The 20,517-nt window shown below is 41.8% G+C and overlaps 1 protein-coding gene across 1 annotated transcript in view; it reads left to right on the top strand.

Annotated features, from left to right (window-relative positions):
• Positions 1-20,517, top strand: part of sdk1a (sidekick cell adhesion molecule 1a) — an 815,932-nt gene that overhangs the window by 692,662 nt on the left and 102,753 nt on the right. Inside the window, exon 27 of the mRNA XM_080206403.1 lies at positions 3,349-3,538. Within this exon, the coding sequence (XP_080062529.1) occupies positions 3,349-3,538 (190 nt within the window). The remainder of the gene's footprint in view (positions 1-3,348; positions 3,539-20,517) is intronic.

Here is a 20,517-nt window from a genome sequence, read left to right as displayed (position 1 = left end):
ATTCACCAAACCGCCTTATTCAACACCTTCCGAACTCAAGACACTGCCATCTAGAAGGACAAGTTAGCAACTCATAAGAATCCACTACCTGGAAATTCCTCCCCAAGCCATTCACCATCCTGAGTTGAAACTATATTGCTGTTCCTTCACTGTTGCTGGGTCAAAATCCTGGCAGTCCCTCTCCAGAGCAGTTTTTTAAATCCATTCATGGGATGTGGGCATCACTGTCTAGGCCAGCAGTTATTGCCCATCCCTAGTTGCCCCTGAGAAAGTGGTGGTGAGCTGCCTTCTTGAACCGCTGTAGTTCCTGAGATGTAAGTATGTCTACAGTGCTGTTAGGGAGGGAGTGTAGCAGTTCAAGAAGGCAGCTCACCACCATCTTCTCGAGGGCAACGAATGCTGGCTTCAGCAGTGAAGGCCACATCCCATGAATGAATTAAAAAAAACATTGTTACCTTGCTAACAAATATATTTCAAAAGGGCATGAACTATAATTAGTAAATTTAAGTGAATAATATCTTATACATTCTGGTGGGCACTAAAGGATTCTGGCCTAACTTGTACAGTTTATCTGTTACGAAAGGGTGTAAAGCAAAATTTTTTAACCTCTACTTAACCTTTTGTGCTTAAGGGAATTAAAATGTAAATTAGTAACCCAGCTATTTTTTTCCTGAAGACATCATATTGCTAGAAAAATGAAAAGAACCTTTATTACCACAAAAATCAAAGGGTTAAAACAATCAGAGTGACTAAATAGAGTAAATGCTGCAGAGGGTGATCAAATTATTTATTTCCATAACTGAGTTATGGGCTGTCTCATGAGTGGGAATTAAACTCATCTTTCATTGCCTTTCATGGCCTATTCTATTTATAAGAGTCATGTGCTTTTATAAACACATCATTTTGCTAGGTGTTTAATTTATTTGTTCTCGAGTTGCGGATGATGCTGCCAAGATAGCATTTATTGCTCATCCTTAAGGAGAACTGACAAAGTGCTGGTAGCTGACCTACCGCTGATGGGGGAATGGCAGCACATGCCCAAGATAATGTGTCACTTAGGTTATTAGGGATGTTGGAATGTTGTCTTTCATGATGATCGGAGTCATAGATGGCAGGTACTGTTGGAGTAACAATGGTGAGGTTCTGCATTGCAACCTATAGATTGTACATATTGCGGCAATTGTGTGCTGATAAATGAAAGAGATGGATACCCCAGTGACAGGACTGTAATCAAGTGAAATTCTCTTTCCTGGATGTTGTCAAGAGTCCTGGATGTTGTTGCAGCTGCATCTGTCCAGAAAGTAGTGATTGTTTCATCACTCTCCTGACTTGAACATTGTATAACAATGGAGAGGCTTTGAGAACTCCCAAAGCGAGCCACTCATCAGAGTTTCCAGCTGCTGCTCATGTAGTCACTGTGTCAATACAGTCAGTTAGGTTAAGCCTTCGACCTGTGATTACAACTCAATGGTTTGAGGACTAGGGGATTTTGGTAACTGCAGGGTAAACTTCACCCTTTCCACGATCAGCAAAAGTCATTAATGAAAGGGAATCTACGAACTGAATCAAAAGAGTATGATGGCTTTGAAATTTGCAATACCTGTGAATTATTTCATGAGTTCATACAAGCCATATCGTATTCTTTTGTTTAGAAACGAAGTTTACCTTTAATGTGTTTTAATATGAATCTCAAAATAGCCCCAATATAAATATAAGCATTTTCCAAACCAGCTTTCTTAAGAATATAAGATTTTTTAAGAACAGGAAGAGGCTGTTATAAGTTAAGCTTAGATGAAAGTAGCTTTTAGCCCATTTGCTCGCATTTTTCCAAAATACCAGTCTTACAGTGAACAAAATAACATGTACTTATTTAGCACTTTCCACATTCTCAGACATCCCAAAATTCATTGTCATCAGTGAATTGCTATTGATATGTAGTCACTCTTGCCCCATAGGCAAATGCAGCAGCATAGCAAGATCTGACCAATGGAAATGAGTTGTTCGGTTCAGCTATTTTTTGATGTTGGTTTATATTACGTCACACACCTGGAGGATTCACTTACTTTTTAAATAGTGCAGTCAAATTGTTTACATTCAACTGAATTGATAAATAGGACTTTAATATCTCACCAGACCTCTAATAGTTTTGCACAATTGTACTGCATTGATTATTTTAATTAATTAGTAAAGCTTGAAACCACAACCTGCTGACTTGGAAGCAAGAGTCCTATCACTGAGCCGTATAGCTGAGTTCAACTGTACTAAAGTTTTTACACCTAGCAACCTCTTATCCACCATCCTGAGACACTCGTTCGAGACATTTTCGTACTTTAAGTTTCTGTGATCCTCTGTCAAAGAGTTTTTGCTTCAGGGCGGAATAAACACAGATTTTAATTTTGATTCAGTTAGAATCATAGAAAAACTACAGCACAAACAGGCCCTTCAGCCCACAAGTTGCACCGATCTTATCTCTACCTACTAGGCTTACCTATAACCCTCAATCCTATTAAGTCCCATGTACTCATCCAGAAGTCTCTTAAAAGACCTTAACGGTTTTGCCTCCAACATCACCGACGGCAGCCGATTCCACTCACCCACCACCCTCTGAGTGAAAAACTTACCCCTGACATCTCCTCTATACCTGCTCCCCAGTACCTTAAACTTATGTCCTCTTGTGGCAATCATTTCCGCTCTGGAGAAATGCCTCTGAAAGTCCACCTGATCAAAATCTCTCATCATCTTATACACCTCAATCAGGTCCCCTCTCATACTTCGTCTCTCAGTTAGTTCTACCCCAGCCTCCTACTTTTATTTCTAGTACCCCATACTATGCAATTGCCTCTGTTGAACTTCATTTGCCACTGATTAGCCCAGGTCTAAACCCTGTCAAGCTGTCTGATAAGATCTTGGCTGCTTAACCATAATTTTAGGTTGCACAATTCATCGACCTTGTGCTTTGTAGTTTAATGTCATCATGTGTTGCACTGTGGGCAATTCTTTGTGCTGCAAACTATAAATTAATTTCATGCGGAGCACATACAAGTTTTTCCTCTTAAAGGTTTGGGCAGGATTAAGACACCAACTGGAAAAGAAAAACAATTTCCTTTTAAATTGATGTTTCATTTCAAGAACCTTATCATTGAAGAGAAGATGTTTGACTTTGTAAATTTCTCTTTTTCTACATAACATTGCTTATTGTTAAGAAACATATTTCAGTTTTATTTTGGAAAAGATGCGCATATCTGCGAGCTGAATACCTTTCACTCAAAGTTAAAGATGCATGGTGTCATGAAAATATAGTTTCACTGTTGTAGATTAAAATATATGTATATATGTCTATTGTCCTAGATCCTGTACCAAGAGAAAGATTCTGAATCGGCTACTCACACTCATCTAGTGAAAGGAAATTTTACACAATCTGTTGTCCTGAATGGACTGAGGAAATACAGTCAATACAAGATTCAAGTTTTGGCATTTACCAGAATTGGGGATGGAGTGCCAAGTTCACCAGTTCTAATAGAGAGGACAAAAGATGATGGTAAGTTCTGAAAAAACATATTTAAAGGCCCTTGTGCCTTTTATTATAACTGCCTTGGTTAGATGAGGGAGAAACAGATGTTCTTCTGTTGATAATCTTTATCATCTTGACCAGCCAAATGTTTTCAATGGCTTGATGCTGTCATAGTAAGCTACCTCACTATTTCAAAATTACTCTTTAAGACTCCCTAGGTTCCCACAGCTACTTCTCAGTTACAACCAGAATGAGACCTGAGACTAAGGATTGGTTAGAAAATGGTGACTGCAATTGAAAAAGAATTACATTATACAATAAATAACAGGAATTGTTTCCCCCCCACCTGTCTTCTCCCAATGGTGTTGACCAATTCCATCACTGCTCAGTACGAGTATTGATAGGTACGTTATAATCCCAAACTAATGGTTAGAATGCTACACCTAGGCGCAGTGCCTTTTGGTTCAAAAGAGAAAATTAGCCAAGCCCTTGTTTTCTACAATTCAGCTATCCTCCATGGTAAGATTCTCAGGATGATCTGGAAGTACACAGAGATGGATGTTTGGTGAGAACGGAATTGAGCTTGATTAAAATTGTCCTCTGGATAAATTGTTTGTCGGCACTTTCAATGAATGTTCTCACTTTAAAAATGACTGCTTGGAAAAATAACTGAGCATCATGCAACTGGTCAGTACCTTTGGGAGAAAACTGGAAGGGAGAAGCAACCCGTGTTTTAGCTGTATAATGCCTCCACTTAATGTAACACCTCTACTTTGTCAGGAGTCTAAGAAAATTAGGTATATCCATAATGACTCTCACCAACTTTAATAAATGCACCATGGAAAGTATTCTTTCTGGTTATATCACAGCTTGGTATGGCTCTTGCTCTATCCAAAACCACAAGAAACAACAAAGGGTTGTGAACAAAGCCCAGTCCATTATTCAAACCAGCCTCCCACCCATTGACTCTGTCCACACTTACCGCTGCCTTGGAAAAGCAGCCAGCACAATTAAGGACCCCACACACCTCAAACACATTCTTTTCCACCTTCTTCCATTGGGAAAAAGATAGTAAAGTATGAGATCACGTACCAACCGACTCAAGAACAGCTTCTTCCCTGCTGCCATCAGACTTTTGAATGAATCTACCTCGCGTTCAATTGATCTTTCTCCACATGCTAGCTATGACCATAACACTACATTCTGCATTCTTTCCTTCCAGTATGCTTTGTCTGCATAGTGAGAAAGAAACAATACTTTTCACTGTATAAAACACATGTAACAATAATAAATCAAATCAAATGCAGTCTGTCCCACAGCAAAGCTACACTGCCCCTGTCCGTTTCCCCAGTTGAGCTGCTTGCTTCGGTTAACAAACACACACAAATGAGTTTAAAAAGGGGCCTTCTAGCCCTATAGCTCATGTCAGTGACATTGTGGCATGCTTTGGGATGATCTTAATCAGAAATATAAACAAACTTTTCAACATTCATTTGATTTTGTAACCAACGTGGATCATTAATATTGCCAGTGGAATTTCCAAGCCTTTCTCCAGATCTTCTGGCTCATTTACAAGCTTAGAAGTGGATGACTCGTTGTTCCAAGTTTTTTTATTCACCATCAGCTCTGACCTTGTAAGATAAACACAGTTTAAATTAACCTAGTATTTTCTGATTTGCCTTTACATTAGGCTCTTTATCAATTTCTTGATCAGGGTCCTCAATCTAACTTCTAACATTTTTAATTCCTAAAACTAAAAATATTCACCTTTGAGGAAGTGTTTTAATTGATACGTTCATTCATGAACTGCCTCATAGAGAAGTGGGAAAAATATGTGTCTCCGAGAATGGTTGTTCTAACTTACAAGCTTTCATAAGGCTTGTGTGTCTCAGATGCATCCTACCCACAATATACTTCATTGCTAAAGATTTGTTGGATAATGTAAGCTCATGTTTCAAAAATGAACTTATGGCACTTCTGCAAAAGCTTTAAATTTAGAATCTCAAAATTTCCAACCCCTGTTTGCCAGAGTCTTGCTGTTTATTAATACATGGGAAATGCTTGTTGACTGATTTACTACATGTTTGAGAGATGGCTTTATTGCACCTTAAAGTAATCAGAGAATTAACTTTCTTTAAAAAGATTCTTATTTTGGACAACTAATACTATGCATTCAGGCAGTAAGAGACTATAGTGCCAACATCTTTTTTTCTATGATTAATTGAACAATTCCCCAATTTGTCCTCTTCCCCTCTTTTATCTTGTAATCCTTGTGTGCTAATTCAGGTCAATAAGCATGGGTCACTCCCTGGTTCCTCATCCAAATGCCTATTGATTACCTGGGCTTCTATAATTGAATGCCAGGTGGATGCATGATTATTGGAGCATCAAGTTGTCTCTAACCTTTGTGCATCTGTGTAATGTCTTAACTATGTTGGGGTTGTAAGTTTTAAACAAAAAAGAAAAAAGATGTGGTTACACAGGTGGATTCAAAATAATAACCAGTTTATTGTAGGAAATGTTGACTGCACAGAGTAGAGACTGAAACTAAAACAGCAGCCTGTGAAACACCCAAATGACATCACCACCAAATCACATGATCGGCTCTTAAAGCAATCATGTAACCACTTAAACGTATAGCAATCTGACACCCACGTTCAGATTCAATAAGATCACTGGTGACAATCAAAAGCAAGAACAATGGGCAAATTATTTCACATTGCTCACATATAACCAGCAAACAGGGGGTCAGCTCATCCAACCAGTTTGAGCTGCATTCAACTTTAGGTCCCAGAGGTGAAAGGATGGTGGAATATCACTGTACCAGCCTACCCTCCCAACAAACAACTTTAATTGTTAGTAGTTCTAATGTAGTTTTAATTGCTTAGTAGAAATTGAGTAGTTAATAGTATAGTAACATCTAGAACGTATGAATGTGAAAGACCAGAAAAGGGCATTTTAGCTAATTCCAATGTCTGTTGTTGTTCGTCCATTGTCATTGATGAGGACCTCGACACCATTAGTCATTTTGAGGCTGGTTACGGTGTGTCTGAAGATGACTGATCAGGCCAATTCGGGCACGGAATGTCCTGGCACATATTGGACAGACTTGTGTAGACACTGTAGTTGTTGCGCTGGTGGCTTTGGACTTGCACCGCTCACGCTTAAGTTGTGCTTCAGCAATACACCTTGCTTCGTGAGCTTGACAGCCTTTGTGGATGAGGCAGCACCAGGTAGGGCAGTTTTGTGCCAGTGTTTCCCAGGTGGTCGTGTCAATGTCAACTGACTTCAGGGAGGCCTTGAGTGTGTCTTTGAAACGTTTCTTCTGCCCTCCATGCGAGCGTCTTCCAGCAAAGAGTTCCCCAAAAAGGAGCTGCTTGGGTATGCGCTCGTCTGAGATACGGATGACGTGACCTGCCCACCGGATCTGCATTCTCATCAGCAGTGTGCGGACTGATGGTAGACTTGCTCTAGAGGGAACTTCAGGATCTGGCACTTTGTCTTGCCATCGGATGCGTAATATTCTGCGAAGACAAGTCATGTGGAAATGATTGAGTTGTCTTGCATGCCTTCGATACAGTCTATGTTTCACAGGCATACAGGAGGGTAGTGAGTACCAAGACACTGTAGACCTTCAGTTTTGTTGCTGGGCTGATTTCTCGATGTTTCCCATACAGTGGAGCGCAGTCTACCGAAAGCAGAACTTGCCTTTGCTATTATGCAGTTAACTTCTGTATCAATAGTCACTGCTTGGGAGAGGGTGCTGCCAAGATAAGTGAACTGGTCCACTGCCTGTAGTTTCTGCCCTTTGACTGTGATTATGGATTTTGTGCGTGGTACATGAGGAGCAGGCTGGTGCATGACTTCAGTCTTTTTAATGTTGATGGTGAGTCCAAAGTTGTCACAAGCAGTGGAAAATTTGTCCATACTGACTTGCATCTCTGACTGTGAGCCAGCATACAGGGCGCAGTCATCGGCAAAGAGGAAATCTCTCAGAACAGTCTCTTTCACTTTGGTAATAGCTTGAAGTCTCCTCAGGTTGAAGAGCTTCCCATCCACTCTGTACTTGAGGCTGATTCCAGCAACACTGTCCTGGAAGGCATCATTCAGCATGGCAGTAAACATCATGTTGGGAACAGTGTGAGCACACAGCCCTGTTTGATGCCATTGGTGACTGGGAATGCCTCAGAGGATTCTCCGCCATCCAGTACTCTGGCCATCATACCATCACGGAACTGGCGTACCATCTGAATGAATCTGGGGGGACAGCTGAACTTTGACATGATCCTCCACAGGCCTTGTCAGCTTACAGTGTCAAAGGCTTTTGCAAGGTCAACTAAGGTTGTGTAGAGCTCGTGATTCTGCTCCTGACACTTCCCCTGAAGTAGGCGCGCAGCAAAAATCATGTCAGTAGTCCCACAACCTTTGCGGAAGCCACACTGTGACTCTGGAAGCAGGTCTAGCTCCAGTTGAGTGACCAGACGATTTAGCAGGACTCTTGCGAGGGTTTTTCCTGTGATGAAGAGCAGCGAGATTCCTCAGTGGTTGTCACGTACTTGCCAATTGCCCTTCCTCTTGTAGAGGTTTATGATGGAAGCATCTTTAAGTTCCTGAGGAATGAATCCTTGCTTCCAAAAGGACTGGAACAACTCGGTGAGCTTCTTGATAAGTGCAGGACCAGCAGCTTTATAGGTCTCTGCGGGTATGGCATCTGCCTCTGGGGCTTTGCCGCTGGATAGCTGGCTGACAGCTTTCATGACTTTGGCTACTACCAGTGGGTCATCCATGGCGCTGCTGATATCAACCTGGGGAATCCTGTCTATTGCCTTATCGTTAATAGATGACGGTCGGTTGAGGACGGCTTCAAAGTGTTCAGCCCATCTTTGCAGGATCTGAGCCTTCTCTGTAATGAGAGTTGTACCATCTGTACTCAGGAGGGGGGAGCTCCCGAGAGATTGAGGTCCACAGAGTGTGTTGAGGGCTTCATAGAACCGTTTCAAGTCATTTTTGTCAGCGTATCCCTGCATTTCATCTGCCTTGGTGCTCAGTCAGGCATCCTGCATTATACGCAGTTTATACTGGACTATCCTGCGAGCACTGGTAAAAACATTTTTCTTGGCAGCTGAAGATGGGTCATTCTAACAGGCCTGATGAAGATGGTGCTTTTCAACAAGTAGAGCCTGTATCTCCTCATCATTCTCATCGAAACAATCATGCTGCTTGCGGTTGGTGGGCCCAAGCATCTTCAGCGCGGATGTATGGATAGCATCCCTGAAGCGTTCCCAGTCGTCCTCAGTGCTGCCTGCGAGGTGTAGGTCAGCAAGCTCAATTTCTAAGTCTTCAGCCAGTGCTGAAGCTAGGATGGGGTTCTTAAGTTTGGCCACGTTGATTCTTTTCATAACCTTGCTTCCTTGTGGCCACCTCTTGGGTCTGATGCGGAGCCTCATTTTGGAGACAATGAGCCTGTGATCTGTCCAGCAGTCAGCACCAAACATGGCCTTTGTTACTCTGACTTCCTGCCTATCTTTTCTCCTGACAATGACATAGTCAATAAGATGCCAATGCTTAGAGCGGGGGTGCATCCAGGAGGTCTTGTTACAGGTAGGCAGACAGAAGGTTGTGTTGGTGATGAGGAGGTCATGTGCTGCACAGGTCTTCATTAAGAGTAGGCCATTACTGTTACACTTGCTCACTCCATGCCTCCCAATGACTCCGTGCCAGATTGCAGAGTCACACCCTACTCTTGCTGTGAAATCGCCAAGCAAGATCAGCTTGTCGGTACTGCTCACTGCTGATAGTAGGGCATCTAGTTCTTCGTAGAACTTGTCTTTCATCTCATCCGGGTTGTTCATTGTGGGGGATTAAAGTGAGGGAGCGTTGTGCAGCAGCAGCCTCACTCACTCTTCCCAATTCCCATCCAGATCCAGTGGCAAGACAAGAGTCAAGACAGCTGGAGGTGGGACGAAGCCCAGTGAATGACCAGGACCTCTTCTGTGCCTTGCCCTGCTCTTTGCGTTCCACGACGCTTGCAGAGACCGCCTTCTTGACTGTTGGACCTTCTATTGGTCTCATGTATGGGGTGTCAGGGAGGGGTATTATCTATGGTGGGGGAACATGTTGTGTCCTTTCAGGGCGGTTTGCCCATCCTTTGTCCCCACATGACACTCAACTCTCACCTGTGGCTCCCCGTAGCTATTTGCATGCGACAGCGGCCACACCCTGGGCAACGGTCTCGACAAGCCGGCTAAACCAGGTGAGGGTAGCCAACGGGTCTCAACTCTGGGTGAGATAGGGAGATGTCTATCCCAGCATGTGAAGACAGAATTCCAATATCTAGGAAATATGATGACCTCTAATATTTATCTGTTTTTTTAACTTGCTGAAACAATTAGTGTGTTACACTTGGCAGTCCATTCTATAGGGTCATTACCCTCAGCCTCAAGCAGTTAAAATCTAAACTTTCTTCTCCACAGAACCATAGAAACCCTACAGTGCAGAAGAGGACATTTGGCCCATCGAGTCTGCACCGACCACAATCCCACCCAGGGCCCTCCCCCAGATTCCTACATATTTACCAGCTAATCCCTCTAACCTATGCATTGCAGGACAGTAAGGGGCAATTTTAGCATGGCTAATCAACCTAACCCACACATCTTTAGACTGTGGAAGGAAACAGGAGCACCCGGAGAAAACACATGCAGACACATGGAGAATGTGCAAACTCCACACAGGCAGTGACCCAAGCCAGGAATTGAAACCAGGTCCCTGGAGCTGTGAAGCAGCAGTGCTAACCACTATGCTACCGTGCTGTCCACATCTTAACTTCTTACTACCTACCTTTATGTAGGATAGGTGACAGTTAAATCTTCCTCAATGTTAAGCTCCCTGAATATTTCAGGTGTTTACCAACGGTGAGAAATTGAATTGCTCTTTACGCCATTCTACCCAATGCCTGGATACATTTCTAATAAAATAATGGCCAGATTTATACACATTACTCCAGGTTGGGATGGATCAGTTGCTCTGTGTATAAACAGATTACGAAGTATTCACAGGATAGAAACAGATTTGTGCTCTATTCCTCTAGTTTTTTAGCTCAACATACAGTTTGTCTTTATTATTATCTTGTACTCTGCTGATGGCATTAGCGATCTATCCATCAGCATCTCAAAATCCTTCTCTTGTTAAATGTACTTGGGAATAGGCCATTCAGTCCTTTGAGCCTGTCCACCATTCAGCTAGATCATGGCTGCTCTGTACCTTAGCTCCACTTAGACATTTTAAAAAAATTAATTCATGGGATGTGAGCATCCAGCATTTATTGTGTCCATTACTAACTGATGATTGTGAATTCTCTTCTTGTGCTGCTGCAATCCATGTGGTGTAAATATACCCACAGTGCCGTTACAGAGTCCATTCCAGGATTTTGGCCCTGCGACAATGAAGGAATGGCAAGATATTTCCAAGTCAGGATGATAAGTGGCTTGGAGGGGTATTTCCTGGTGGTAGTGTTCACATACGTATACTTGATTGGACCGCTTTGTTGTATATCCCTTGATAACCCTTACCTAGCAAAAATCAAGCAATCGCTGTCTTCAAAATTCAATTTGCTTGAGTTCTATGCTATTTTTTATACCCCCTCAAAATGCTGCTTTTAGATCAAATAAATCATGGTGGAAGGTTAGCCTGATGAGAATCTGACTGCCACCAACATCAACAATTGTGTTAGTTCTAATTTTTAAACAAAAGTTTCAGAACTTCATCTGCATGTGAATGTGATGCTATTATTTAATCAACACTTTGTATCACACCATAATGATCTGTTTAAGACACTGCAAAGGGAAAAAGAGAATTTTCTTCTCTCAGCATTCTAGAGTCTGAGCAACAAAAACTAAAGAAATGGACTCACCAGCAACTTCTTCCTAATCCAAATGATTAAAAATTGCAGTTGCAGTCATTAAAAGTCCCAAAGATTGGCTTCAAATGCATGAACGCTCAGCAGTCAGCGTGGATTCATGTTTGATTCAGCATTTATATCTTTCTTCCAATTAGGTGATCATATCTAATTATACATAGTTTAACAATTAAACTACAATGAGTTCCAGATTTCTACTACTATTTGCACTAAAAGTGCAACCTGATTTTACTCCTAAATGGTCTACCTTTCAATTTAAGGGGATGGCACAGTGGCTAGTGTCGTGGTTCCCCAGGACGACAACTTATGTAGCCCGATTGAAACAGAGAGTCTGAGTTGTAATCTTCCAAGCAGTAGACTTTATTTTCCAGTACAAGAGAATAAAGCCGGGGTGTCCGGAACACTCCACAGAGCCCTCGGCTTACAGTCTTTTTATGCACATTTCAGCTCCATATCTCAAGATTCTTATCTTGTCTTTACAATGCGACCTCGTTTAGCCACCATTGTTTCTGTACTGACCCCTTATTTACCTTGCTTGAGATTGGTCACCCATTGTTACGTCTCTTTTCCTCTCGAAACCATGGTGGTTACATCCTTTGCCCTTATCTTTACGACTCTGCTTGTACAACAATAGTGGTTTAGCTGACTTAGGCCGAATGTGAAGAAAAACATGCTCACTTTATTCTTTCTTGCTTGTTACGATCATATATTAAGCTGGACAGCTGTATAGTACCCATTGTCTCCCCAAGTGACTGCTGTTTGCATGTGCTAATAAGTAACTGCTATACTACTTCTCTGGGTCTCCTGTTCTGATCACATTTGCTACACTTGATTATATTAGGTTACAAATCAGCTATACTTGATTACCCATCCCAATTCTACTTACCCATCCTAATTCTACTTCAAGGAAGACACTCTAATACTATCTGCGATTCCATATTTCATACCCAGTTTAGGTACAATTGTTCAGTACAAATTCTCTAAGTACTAACATGCTTACATATTGAGTACAAATTTCCTTACACTAGCACTGCTGCCTCACAGCACCAGGGGCCCGGGCTCATTTTCCACCTTGGGTCACTGTCTGTGCAGAGTCTGCACGTTCTCCCCATGTCTGTCTGTGTTTCCTCCAGGTGCTGCAGTTTCCTCCCATAGTCTGAAAGGCGTGCTGGTTAGATGCATTGCTAAATTCTCCCTCAGTGTACCTGAACAGGCGCCATGGTGTGGCAACTAGGAAATTTTCACAGTAACTTCATTGCAGTAAGACTACTTGTGACACTAATAAAATAAACTTTAATCTTGCTCTGAATTCCACAGCAGAGAAAATTTTCTTATCCATCTGATTGTATTCCATATAATTTTAAACCTTTGAAACTCATAAACCAGTTTATGCAATCTGTCCTCACAAATTAAGTCTTTAAGCACTAATATCATTCTGGCAAATCTGTCTCAAAATTCTTCCAAGGAATGACCAAAATCTATCACAGTACTCTAGATCAAGTCTGACTGAAGTTCTGTACAACTGAAGAAACACATCCTCATTTTGTATTCCAGCCCGCTTATGCCATCGCTTTTTGATAAATTATTATAGCTGTTTGTTAGTATTAATGACTTGTGTAAATGACCATGTAAATCCCACTGTTTCTCCACAGTTCCTGTGCTCTCACCATTTAAAAAAAACCTATTTGTATTTTTTAGATCCAAAGAATATCACCATTTAACATTTATTATCACTATCTCCTAACTTCTTAACTTTGCAATGATTCACATTAAATGGCATCCACTACATTTTGGTCCAATATTCTTGCGGGTCCTTCTATATTTGGTAAGCGTTTCCTCTGTATTTGCAGTCCCTCCCAGTTTGATAACATTGGCAAATGTTCAGTTTTTCCCCATTTCCAAGACAAGTCATTTAAATAACAATTATTCAGTATATCAGCAGTTTCAAATGCATTACGTACTTTGGTTTACAATTACATTGTGTAGTTGTTAATCTGATAGTTTGGAAATATATGTTAGCGCAATGTCATTATGTTACAATTGACTTGGCAAGGAAATGCCTACTGAAGTGTGAGAAATGGCTGTTCCTAACTAAGTGAGTAACAAAATGTTCAAGTTGAAATGCGAAACTGGGACACTCCCCAAGATCCTGGTTGATTCAGATCTGGAGTGAGAATAATCCACAAATTTTAAATATTTTTAAAATATAAATCCTGGTTGATTTGGACAGACTGTAGATAAGTGATAGTTTAATTTTTGAATTACGTATAGCCAGATATGATCATCTAATTGGAAGGAAGTAAAATATCTAAATCAGATGTGGATCCACATTGTTGAACACACACGGATTGAACGCATCTTTTGGGATGTCAAAAATTAGTATTAATTGAGCATTGTTGCAGTAACTAACCATCATAATTAGGCAGAAATTGCTGATTTTGTAGAATCATAGAATCCCTACAGTACAGAAGGAGGCCCTTTGGCCCACTGAGCCTGCACCAGCAACAATCCCACCCTATTCCCGTAACCTTACATACTTAGACTGCTAATCCCCCTGAAACTTAGGTCGATTTAGCATGTCCAATCGACCTAACCTGCACAACCTTGGACTGTGGGAGGAAACCAGATCACCCGGAGGAAACCCACGGAGACACGGGGAGAACGTGCAAACTCCACACAGACAGTGACCCATTTTGTTTAGTTTAGCATCTGTTGACCAGACTCGAGGGTCATGGCGTGGTACTAAATTTTCGATATTAAAGATAATCAAAACATTCCGCACAGATGAAGCTTTGAAATTGGTGTTTAAAAAGTGTGATTGACACTTAGGTCAGAATTTTCCAGCCCTTCATGCCAACGGATCTTCGGTCCCACCAGTGCAAATGGCGAATTCAGTGGCTTCCAGTCCCATTGTGGATAGGCCATGCTGAGGATTGCTTGATCGCCAATGCAGCATTCTGGAGAGATATAATAAGTAGCATGACCACGTTCTCCATACGGTGGGAACTCTGACCAACTTAGGCCACAACCAACTGTGCTACAGGTGTTTGTGTCTGAACTTGCACAAGAGAAGAAAATAATTGAGATGACAACATGTGACAGGAGTTAAATTTGAAAGGTCATACCAAAATGTTTGGGTAACAAGCAATATGACAAATATTGCCTCACCAAAATAAAACAGCTGTTTCGGGGCAAAATAATTTCATCAAAGCAATTTGATTTTGTTTTCCCGTTTACAAGTCTCCAGGCAGTGCCAAAGGTTTAACAGGCATAATCAGGCTTTTTCATTAATATGGCTGAGGGAGAAATTGAACTTTGCCAAAGAGATTTATTCAAAAAGCCAAGCTGCCATTTTTTTTTTGACAGTGTTCCTACAAATCTGCCTGATCCCAAAAATGGAAAGAAATATTTACTGATTACCTCTGAAAGCCTCATACTCGTTCAAGCCAAGCCATGGGGATACAACTGTTTTGTATGTGATCATGTTGCCATTGACAACACTGCTGAAAACTCCTGTCTGCATTTGCTTTGCTGCTGCTTGTCTGTTGAAAGATCTGTTTTGCAGTCAAATCTATCTTTATAGCTGTCAAGAATAGTCCCAATTACATTCCGTAAATCAATCTTGGATGAGAACCCATTTTAGTGGTGGTGCAATAAACCAAATTGGGATCATTCACTGAACTAAAGTGACCTGTGCTTATATTAATACTACTGACCAGACTTTTCTTATTTATATCAAGGATTTATTTAAGAATGTTAAGAAATGTGCATCATAAGTAGATTTAGTAATGAAATAAGATGTTTAGCAGAAGACTTTAAATTTTAATTTGCTCTCATGGGATGGAATTTAACACCCTCTCCATGGCAAATTTGATATTGGGAGGGGCATTTAATCAAGTGGGAGGGTAATTGGTTGGGGACCTCGCTGTCTTCCTGCCTCTGCCCTGATTAACTCCAAGTCTCGTAGATAGTTTTCCTGCTTCACTGCAATTAATATCCACTTAAGAGCCTCATTTTCCCACCTGCCCTCCCCCATTTCTTACAAGAGGGGGGGCTGTCTAAGCGGGAACCTCAGAAAGCAAACCCTGCCGGACTTGCTTGTGGACTTCCAGGGTGTTTCCTCATTGTTAGACACTTAAGTGCCAGATCAAAGGACCTGGCATCAACAAGGGGGAGCCCTTAAGAGCTACCTTCTGACCTTACTGCACCCACCACCCTATCAATTATCTCTGGCTTGGGTCCATTGGTGATTCTGGGTCATGAGTGGGTGCACAAAAAAGGTTTACCAGGATGTTGCCTGGTTTGGATGGTATTAGTTATGAGGAGAAATTGGACAAACTTTGTTTTCACTTGAAAGTTGGAGGCTCAGGGAGGGGGAGGAGAGAGAGAGAGGAAGACCTGATAGAAGTTTACAAAATTACAAGCAAGGCATGGACAGAATGGAGATTTGAGTCTTTTTCCCAGGGTAGAAATGTCAATTTCTAGGGGACATAGGTTTAAAGTAAAAGGGAGAAAGTGTAAAGAAGATATGAGAGGCAAGATTTTTACATGGAGGATGGTGAGTGACTGGAATGTGCTACAGAGGAGGTGGTAGAAGTAGATGCAATAGCAACATTTAAGAAGCATCTTGACAGATACATGAATAGGCATAGAATATAGGGATACGGACTGTGTGGAGGCTAAAGGTCTTTAGTTTGCAGAGTTGCTATGTATTGGGTGCAGACGTGGTGGGCCAAAGGGCGTGTTCCTGTGCTGCACTGTTCTTTGACCTTTATTATTACCAGCAGCGACTACAGCCTCCATGATGACATGACTGGCAATGCATAACTGTTGGACTGTAAATGGTTGGAGGTCTTTGGGGGATTCACTACCCACTTCCAGTGTCCCTAATCCTGGACAAGGCTCAACACTGTCCAGATTGCCACTTAATTCAGTGTGTCTTCCCAAATGTAGGTGACATAGGTCTCTCACTAGCTTCCCTGTTGCCAACATTAAATTCCACCCATGGATTCAGCCTACCAGTGCTTAGCAAATGGCAACTCTCTTAAGATGGGCTAATGGCAGTCATGCAATTTATATGTAAAGGGATACTAATAGATAAATAACAGAACTTTGGACACCAATTTCAAAGCTTCATGCCAGACCATAAGACATAGGAGCAGAATTAGGTCACTCAGGGAGGGAGTGCAGGGCAGCGGGGAGGGGGCAGACCATCTAAAGGAAGGGCAGCAGCCACTTAGAAGCATCACTACCTCAGTGTACCCCTCCGTGTCATCCATCACCCCGACTTGGAAATGTCTCGCCATCTGTTGTGGTCAAAATCATGGAACCTCCTCCTTGACTTTACTGTGTGTGTGTTTCTACACTACATGGACTTGTTCAAGATGCAAATCTTCAGCACCTTCTCAAGGGCCAACTCGGAATAGGCAATAAATGCTGGCCTGGGCAATGACATCCACATCCCTTAAATAAATACGAAGAACATTTTTCCACACTCAACGGGACCACTGGTTAAAGTTGAATGATAAAGTCAAATTCCACTTACTTTCCAATGAAAATTCTTAACTTTACAAGCAATTGATTGCCTTGTTGAAAATAAGACCATAAGACGTAAGAGCAGAATTAGGCCATTCGGCTCCTCGAGTCTGCTCCGCCATTCAATCATGACTGATATTTTCCTCTTCCCCATTCTCCTGCTTTTTCCCCATAACCCCTGATCCCCTTATTAATCAAGAACCTTTCTATCTCTGTCTCAAAGACACTCAATGACCTGGCAAAGAGTTCCACAGATTCACCACTCTCCGGCTGAAGAAATTTCTCCTCATCTCTGTTTTAAAGGATTGTCCTTTTGGCCTGAGGTTGTGCCCTCTGGTTCTAGTTTTTCCTGCTAATGGAAACATCCTTTCCATGTCCACTCTATCCAGGCCTCGCAGTATCCTGTAAATTTCAATAAGATCTTCCCTCATCCTTCTAAACTCCGAGTTCAAACCCAGAGTCCTCAACCATTCCTCATACGACAAGTTCTTCATTCCAGGGATCATTTTTGTGAACCTCCTCTGGTTCCCTTCCAAGGCCAGCACATCCTTCCTTGAATATGGGGTCCAAAACTGCACCAAATGGGGTCTGACCAGAGCCTTATTACAACCTCAGAAGTACATTCCTGCTCTTGTATTCTAGCCCTCTCGACATGAATGCTAACATTGCATTTGCCTTCCTGACTGCCAACTGAACCTGCACATCAACCTTAAGAGAATCTTGAACAGCGATTCCCAAGTCTCTTTGTGTTTCTGACAAGATCTTTGTTTTTTTCTGGCAAGAGAAAAAGAGTTTGAGGTTACAGTGGTTAAAAACACAGAATCACTGCAAACTGATAATATTTTTAAAAAATGGTTACAACTCTTGATGTCTAATTCACCGTGTTTTATTCTCTGTTTTCCGCCTATCTCAAAATTCAGTCTAATCTCTATTGGGAGTAGGAAAACCATTCAAGTACACAGCTATGATTTTAATCCCATTGAATTGTCTCGTATTGACCTGCAGGTCAGTCATGTGTTAGCTGTGAGGGGGACAAAAGAGGTTTGCTGGAAAGCTGCAGTGTGTTGCTATTAAGTTAGTTTGCTGCTTTATTTTTAGGAAGATTTTACCTTGGATCGGACTTTGGACTGAAAAATTAAACCTACTTAACTGTGGCTGACTTGATCAGTGCCTAACTGTGATGTATAAATCTCCATGGTACTTGTGGTTCCAATCTCCTTCAATATATAAGAAACGTTCCATATAGTGTAGTGATGACATTTGAACCATTGACCAATGTCCTGCAGAAAGAGGCCATTCAACCCATTATTCTGGTTTTGGTCCTTTGGTAGAGCAATTCAATTAGCCCTACTAATTGGTGGACATTTTTACTCCCACCAGTGGCAGGAATCATTGCAGGCAGAGAGGGTGTGATGACAAAAGTCAGTTTTTCACCAGTGGGAAATTAGTTTGAAACTTTGTTCTCCCAACTTTGATGGTGGGTTAAAAGCATGTCAGATTTCCCACTTCAATGTTAGGAGCTTTACTTGCATCTCATGAATGCTCGTTAAAAGGCCAAATCACCAGAATCACATTCTCTCTTCAAATTAAGTGCTCTGCCAGCTTATTCTTAGAATGTTCTATTCCCTGACTGTAAGTTACTTGCACCTGGTGAGTGTCAGTTTACGAACAACTTTTGAGGTATGTAGATTTTGCCTACCTTTAAGAGAGAGGATGCAGGATTTTGGGTGCTTGTATCTGAAGTTGCTCCCAAGGCTGGGCAAGGAAGGCAGGAACAACAGGCAGGGGAAGACAGAGGACTAGGGTATTTTGGGGGATCATGGAAGGGAAGGGAGAAGGGAGACAGGACTGGAGGAAGGGTAGTGCTGAAACACAGGAGAAAAGGGGGAGGATGGAGACAAGACTGAGTGGAATTAGGAAACATTGGAGGAAAGGGAGAACATGGAAGCTGGACTGGAACTTGGGGGAGTGGTGTAACACAAGAGAGAAGGGGGTAGATAGAAGTAGGACTGGAGCTGGAGAAGGATCATGGGAAAGAAGAGGCTAGATGTGTGGTTTTGGGATCAAAGAGCAAAGTGGAGTAGTGAAAGACTGCCCTGTGGGGTGGCCAGAGTTAGAAGACTGTCTAGAAAGAAGGCTGAAACTGCTCTAGGTCTCAGTCCATGTTTGTCGGGGGCATTTTGAAAAGACTGTCCTTATGTGGACCATGATAGAGGGCTCTGCATGGCATATTTATTTTGGTCATGGCCCTGGGCAGGAAAAGGACTCTCTGGGCAATGAAATTGGTGTACTATATGGTCAGTCGCCTAAAGAACTTGAACCTGGACGTTAGATGCTTGGTACTGAGGCTGATGGCACAGTCGTGGTCAAGGGAGGCATCTGCATCCTGTAAACTGGGAGCTGAAAAATCATGAGGCAGTTTTGGAAGAATGGAGGTTCATCCCAGAAAATAAGGGTGCATGCGGCCTTGAGAAGAGGAGGATTCAACTTAACAAAGGGAATTGGAGACACCAACATTATTGTATTCAACGGGGAAGGACAATAATATTAACATGAATAATGGTGGATTCAAGGGTAATTGGCAGGGCTAGATTGTTAGAGGAGGAAGTGATATTAGGGGGTGTTTACGATGGAGGAGGATGGGATGGATTTAGTGAGATATAGCAGGGAGGTTGGAAGCTGGTCTCCTATATGAATGTTAGTAGCACCATTTTTCAATTTACCTTTCAATGACAGTTCAAAAATCAATCTGGGGAAAATCAGTTAGAGAGGACTCTTTGGACTTTTGCAAGGAGTTCAGCACAGCAAATATTGGCTGATTGAAGGGGCACCTTATAATTGTCTTAACCATGGTGCCTTGTGTATGGAGGAAGAAAAATCGAGTGAAAATATCTTTGTAGAACACAGGATGCAGGAAAAGCTCATCAGGTTTGGCAGCATCTATCTGGAGAGAAACAGACCTAACGTTTTCAATCCATAGACTCTTCACCAAAACTGGAAGGGGGGGAATTTAAAAACTGCAACCACAAGGAGCAACTTTTAAGAACAAAAGATAGCCTGATGTGAGGGAGACAGATGTGTTTAGCATTGAGGCAACACCCGCGTGGTATATTCAAAAAAAAGGAAAGTGGGAACAGAGGAGAAAGGTCAAACTCTCAAGATGCTGAACTTAGCTGCAATGTGCCCAACCTGAAGATGAGTTCTGCTCCTCCAGCTTGCACCGCTATAATTAGCATTAGCTGCACAATTTTTGTACCATTTGCCCATTCCAGTGATGATTACAAGCCAATCTATCACATTATTTCATGCTATGTTGACCATGTTGGGTCAGTTTGATTGGTTATTGTAGACTAGAACAACTCTGAAACTGGACATGTCACGTTCTCACTTCTGTTGCAGCTCTTCCTGTTTTATTTTTCCCTCAGAAGTATTGCATTAATTATAGACATGTTGGCAATCATAAAATCAAATTTGCTGCGCTATTGCTATTTACCATTGGATTTCTATCAATATTATTTTCTCCTTTGTACCTTCAGGACAATATTGGTGTTAGCAT

The sequence above is a fragment of the Carcharhinus amblyrhynchos genome, chromosome 18, assembly GCF_965287045.1.
Source record: "Carcharhinus amblyrhynchos chromosome 18, sCarAmb.v2.hapA, whole genome shotgun sequence".
In the NCBI taxonomy this organism is placed as follows: Eukaryota; Metazoa; Chordata; class Chondrichthyes; order Carcharhiniformes; family Carcharhinidae; genus Carcharhinus; species Carcharhinus amblyrhynchos.
This window is presented reverse-complemented; position numbering and strand designations above follow the sequence as displayed.